Raw genomic sequence first — 5,669 nt, forward strand, 5'->3', positions numbered from 1 at the left:
AAGTGCTCACATCTTGCCTGAGAGAGAATCGGTGCTCAGGGGTGACATGGTAAACAGTATGGGCTCAGGAGTTGAATTGCTTGAGGCTGAGCCCCAGCTCCACTGCTTACCCAGTATAGACTGGGCAAATCTCTCTAAGCCAGTTTCCTGGACTCTAGAATGGAGATAATAATAGTACCTATCTCTTAGTGTTATGATGACCCAATCGGATGATGTGCATAAATAGATTAACCTGGCCTGGCACAGGGTAAGCAGCTGCCATCCTCCTCCTCTACTTCCCTCATGCTTATTCTAGCTGGTAATGTCAGTGACACCACTAGACTGTAACTGTTGGGGGTATATATCCTTCTTGGTTTTTTTTAAACCAAATTTAGCAGTGGAGGGTTGTATACCAACTTTAGTGACCCTAACGTTGATAAGTTCGGATAACACACTACCATCGGACCAGCCACCCTTGTCTGATATTTGTCCCTCCCTCTTTAGCTAACCGTGCCCCCGACAGGCACCAATAAATGCCCTATTTTTTTCCCTGTGTCTCCCAAGAGAAAAAGTAAATTTCAGATTGTGTCCCCCTCCTAGTGCCAGAGAAAGGAACTACAACAAAGCCTAGCTGCTGAGTCCAGAGAACGCAAAGCACACACGGTCTCCGAGCTCTTCAGTCCGCCTGGACGACTCTCCTTTGTTCTTGTCTACTGCTGGAGCTGCTAATAAAGCTTGATTCAAATACATGAGCTGCCGGGCCCTGCGTTCCCCTTATGAGCTTCTTCCGCCCGCAACTCGAGACTCAGCACCACACAAGTAGCGTGTCAAAGCCTGAAGTGAGGGACAGGAAGTGAGGTCATTCCTCCCCGGGGTGAAAGGTTAGCGGAAGTGTTCTTCTTTCCTTTTTGCTTTAGGCCTGAGTGGTTGCTGCCGGTGAGTGGAAGGTTGGGTTGAATCTTTCAATCCGCCGCCATCCGCGGCTTGGGGGTCGAGGGTCCGGGGGGCGCCGGGTGCGTTCCTTCCTTAGGTCTCTGGCGGCTACGTATCCGATCCTGTCCTGCGAGCAGGGCCCGCGGGCGGCCTGGACCAAGGCGACAGTGAACACAGTCTGAAGTTCCGGCCCAAGACCTGGGCTTGCTGGCAGGAGTCGGCTCTGGGCGTCTTTGGCTTTATGGATTTTTAAGTGGCCCTTTCTCCTTGCTTTCTGCAGAAATGGGCAAGTTCATGAAACCTGGGAAGGTGGTGCTTGTCCTGGCTGGACGCTACTCTGGACGCAAAGCCGTCATCGTGAAGGTATCAGCCTCGCGGGACTCTGCGTCCTTGCATCCCGGGACCAGGCTGGCTCCGGTGGAGCAGGCAGGCTTGGAATTCAAGGCCCGCTTCTGGGGCAGTAGCCAGTGAGCACGGTCGGGGTGAATGTGGGAAAGCTTTTGAGAGAGGAAGAGGCACAGTAGAAGCAAATATGAGCTGAATTGGGCTCCTAACGCATGACGCCTTCTCCACCAGAGGCTTTAAATATATAGCAATAATGGCTGACATTTATTGCACACTTGCTATGCGCTCCCACTGCCTTTCAGGTATTGTCATGTGCAGTCCTTGAAGTAATCATAGGGGATTCCTTTTCTTTTTTTTTGAGACGGGATCTCTGTCCAGGTTGGAGTGCAGTGGCGCGATCACTGCAGTCTCGACTTCCTGGGCTCAAGCGATTCTCCCATCTCAGCCTTCCAAATAGCTGGGATTACAGGTGCGCGCCATCATCCCCAGCTATAGGGGGTTCCCTCCTGTTGCTAAGGTTTAGAGGTGTTCTGTTATTTACCTGAAGTTCTGCAGCAGGGAATCTGTAAGTAGAGGAGGAAATCGCTTTTAGAAAGGTCACGTAGGCCGGGCGCGGTGGCTCAAGCCTGTAATCCCAGCACTTTGGGAGGCCGAGACGGGCGGATCACGAGGTCAGGAGATCGAGACCATTCTGGCTAACACGGTGAAACCCCGTCTCTACTAAAAAATACAAAAAACTAGCCGGGCGAGGTGACCGGCGCCTGTAGTCCCAGCTACTCGGGAGGCTGAGGCAGGAGAATGGCGTGAACCCGGGAGGTGGAGCTTGTAGTGAGCTGAGATCTGGCCACTGCACTCCAGCCTGGGCGACAGAGAGAGACTCCGTCTCAGAAAAAAAAAAAGGTCACGTAGCCCCTCACTGTTTTCCTCCTACCCATGTTTTTGTAGCTTCTTGAGAAATTTCCCTAGGCTCTGGCCACATACGCCACTGCGTTTTGCTGTTGTGGGGACACTGGAGTACTCCTGGATTCCCCTCTCCCATCTCCTGAGACTGGGCTCTGGAATGAGGCTCTGGTGTCTTAGTCTTGGCTGTATGCTTTACTAGCAGTGGAGCAAGTGAATAGTTACCAAGTCTTGTGAGCAGTGCTTGGCATACAGCAAGTACTTAAATGTTAACTATTGCTACTTTTAAATCTCTTACCTCTAATAAGCCGTTCCAGATGCTTCCTAGTGGAAATAAACACTGTTCTGTTTCTCTTTGGTCATTTCGCATAACTTTCTGTGATTTTTCTCTTTATAATGGTGGGTCTTGGAGACCTGAGGGAGGAAATATTTTTTTGACACTGCCCTACCTCTAACACAGGGCCTAAATGGGCCCTCAGTGAATAACAAATGTAATTCTTATTCATTTAGAACATTGATGATGGCACCTCAGATCGCCCCTACAGCCATGCTCTGGTGGCTGGAATTGACCGCTACCCCCGCAAAGTGACAGCTGCCATGGGCAAGAAGAAGATCGCCAAGAGGTCAAAGATCAAGTCTTTTGTGAAAGTTTATAACTACAATCACCTAATGCCCACAAGGTGAGCATTTCAAGAACTAGAATTTTAAAATTTCTTCTCCCTGCTCTGTTGAATAAGGAGACAAACCTTGCAGCCATTCCAGCACCAGCAAGGAATATCATTTCCAAATTGTTCTTCTTCATCTCATAAAGTGGGCATGGTTTCCAGTTTTACCTTTGATCCATCTTTTAAGTGTTAGGTAAAGATTGTTTTCCATCCACAGTAAACACAGCCATGAGGTCTGATCTGCTGTCTTCCACTGTTCCACCCTCAAGGATAAATACTATAGGTTTCAAAAAGTCTGTGAATGCGCGAAAGCAAGCCTCCCTCAGTTAATTTCACTTACCTGTTGGGCCCTTTAGTCTGGGGACATACACTATCTTAGTGCAAGTGTTTTTTTTGAGAGGGAGTCTCGCTCTGTCGCCCAGGCTGGAGTACAATGGCGCAATCTTGGCTGACTGCAAGCTCCGCCTCCGAGGTTCACGCCATTCTCCTGCCTCAGCCTCCCAAGTAGCTGGGACTACAGGCGCCCACCACCACGCCCGGCTAATTTTTTGTATTTTTAGTAGAGACGGGGTTTCACTGTGTTAGCCAGGATGATCTCGATCTGACCTCATGATCCGCTCGCCTCGGCCTCCCAAAGTGCTGGGATTACAGGCGTGAGCCACCGCGCCTGGCCTAGTACAAGTGTTTTTTAAGAAGTACGATGGCTGGGCGCAGGGGCTCCAGCCTGTAATCCCAGCACTTCAGGAGGCCGAGACGGGCGGACCACGAGGTCGGGAGATCAAGACCATACTGGCTAACACGATGAAACCCTGTCTGTACTAAAAAATACAAAAAACTAGCCAGGCGAGGTGGCGGGCGCCTGTAGTCCCAGCTACTTGGGAGGCGGAGGCAGGAGAATGGCGTAAACCTGGGAGGCGGAGCTTGCAGTGAGCTGAGATCCGGCCACAGCACTCCAGCCTGGGCGACTCAGCAAGACTCCGTCTCAAAAAATAAGAAGTATGAGAGGCCGGGCACAATGGCTGACACCTATAATCCCACCACTTTGGGAGACCGGGACAGATGGATCACCTGAGATCAGGAGTTTGACACCAGCCTGAACAACATGGTGAAACCCCGTCTTTACTAAAAATACAAAATTAGCCGGCCGTGGTGGCACATACCTGTAATCCCAGCTACTGGGGAGGCTGAGGCCAGAGAATCGCTTGAACCCGGGAGGCGGAGGTTGCAGTAAGCGAAGATCACACCATTGCACTCCAGCCTGGGCAATGAGAGCGAAGCTCCATCTCAAAAAGAGGTGTGAGGCCGAGGCGAGTGGATCACAAGGTCAGGAGATAGAGACTGCTGGCTAACACGTGAACCCAGGAGGTGGAGCTTGCAGTGAGCCGAGATCATGCCACTGCACTCCAACCTGGGTGACAGAGCAAAAGTCCGTTTCAAAAAGAGGTGCAAGAATTGAGAAAGTCCCGAACAGTAATTGCCAGAACCCAGCAGCATGCACCTTAAAGTTTGCTGCTGGTACTGCACATTTACTCTTGGTTGGCACCGTGGCTCATGCCTGTAGTCCCAGCACTTTCGGAGGCCTAGGCTGGTGGATCACTTGAGGTCAGGAGTTCGAGACCAGCCTGGCCAACATGACGAAATCTCGTCTCTGCTAAAAAACACAACAATTAGCTGGGCATGCTGGCTGGCATCTGGAATCCCAGCTATTCCGGAGGCTGAGGTGGGAGAATCACTCGAGCTTGGGAGGTGGAGGCTACAATGAGCCAAGATTGCACCACTGCACTCCAGCCTGGGTGACAGAGCTCGCTCCATCTCAAAAAAATAAAAGGGCAGAGAGAGCTGTTTCTCGGGTTCTGGGATGTGGTGGGGTTGAGGCAGCTAGTTTTTGTGCTGTCATGAGAGTGACTGCATTGGCAGAACTTGAACGATAAGGAATGGTTTCAAATAGAAAGTCAGCCGACTGTCATGATGAAAGTCAAGAAGGCCTAATTTGGCCGGGCGCGGTGGCTCACGCCTGTAATCCCAGCACTTTGGGAGGCCGAGGCGGGCGGATCACGAGGTCAGGAGATCGAGACTGTCCTGGCTAACACGGTGACACCCTCGTCTCTACTAAAAATAAAAAAATTAGCCGGGCGTGGTGTCGTGCGCCTGTAGTCCCAGCTACTTGGGAGGCTGAGGCAGGAGAATGGCGTGAACCCGGGAGGTGGAGCTTGCAGTGAGCTGAGATCGCGCCACTGCACTCCAGCCTGGGCAACAGTGAGACTCCGTCTCAAAAAAAAAATAAAACAATAAGGCCTAATTTGATGATTCTTAGCTATAAAAGTAAAGTAGTAGTGGGAAATTGAGAATGAAACGTTACATTTTACATTTTATTGGCTTGAATCCAATAAATGTTAAAAGTGTGGATTTCCAGGTAATGTCATCAGGATATGACTTTTGATGATTGCTTCTAAGGAGTCAGACCCTGATTCCCTAGTGTCCCACAAAGATCTGGGCTGTGTGGGGGCTTCTGGCAGTATGTGGGCTAATCCTGCCTCTCCACCTTTGTCCCCAGGTACTCTGTGGATATCCCCTTGGACAAAACTGTTGTCAATAAAGATGTCTTCAGAGATCCTGCTCTTAAACGCAAGGCCCGACGAGAGGCCAAGGTCAAGTTTGAAGAGAGGTAAGTAGGCTTTGGTAGTGAATGGTGGAGTATGGTTTCACTATTTCCATTCCTCTCCTCATTGATGTTCTCTTTTTTTCCCTTCTAGATACAAGACAGGCAAGAACAAGTGGTTCTTCCAGAAGCTGCGGTTTTAGATGCTTTGTTTTGGTCATTAAAAATTAAAAAGGAAAGAAAGCCTG

At 50.3% G+C, this 5,669-nt stretch overlaps 1 protein-coding gene across 2 annotated transcripts; it reads left to right on the forward strand.

Moving 5' to 3' along the window:
• The first annotated feature begins 34 nt into the window (after positions 1-34).
• Positions 35-5,669, forward strand: RPL27 (ribosomal protein L27). Of its 2 annotated transcripts, none has more exons than XM_003913125.4 (5): positions 35-860; positions 1,193-1,275; positions 2,668-2,837; positions 5,377-5,487; positions 5,576-5,669. In XM_003913125.4, the coding sequence occupies exons 2-5, from the start codon at positions 1,195-1,197 to the stop codon at positions 5,622-5,624; spliced, it is 411 nt and encodes a 136-aa protein (XP_003913174.1). In that variant the 5' UTR covers positions 35-860; positions 1,193-1,194; the 3' UTR covers positions 5,625-5,669. The 2 variants fall into 2 exon arrangements, with proteins under 2 accessions (XP_003913174.1, XP_003913172.1); XM_003913123.5 differs by having other exon boundaries at positions 817-915.

Source organism: Papio anubis, chromosome 17 (assembly GCF_008728515.1).
Source record: "Papio anubis isolate 15944 chromosome 17, Panubis1.0, whole genome shotgun sequence".
NCBI lineage: Eukaryota > Metazoa > Chordata > Mammalia > Primates > Cercopithecidae > Papio > Papio anubis.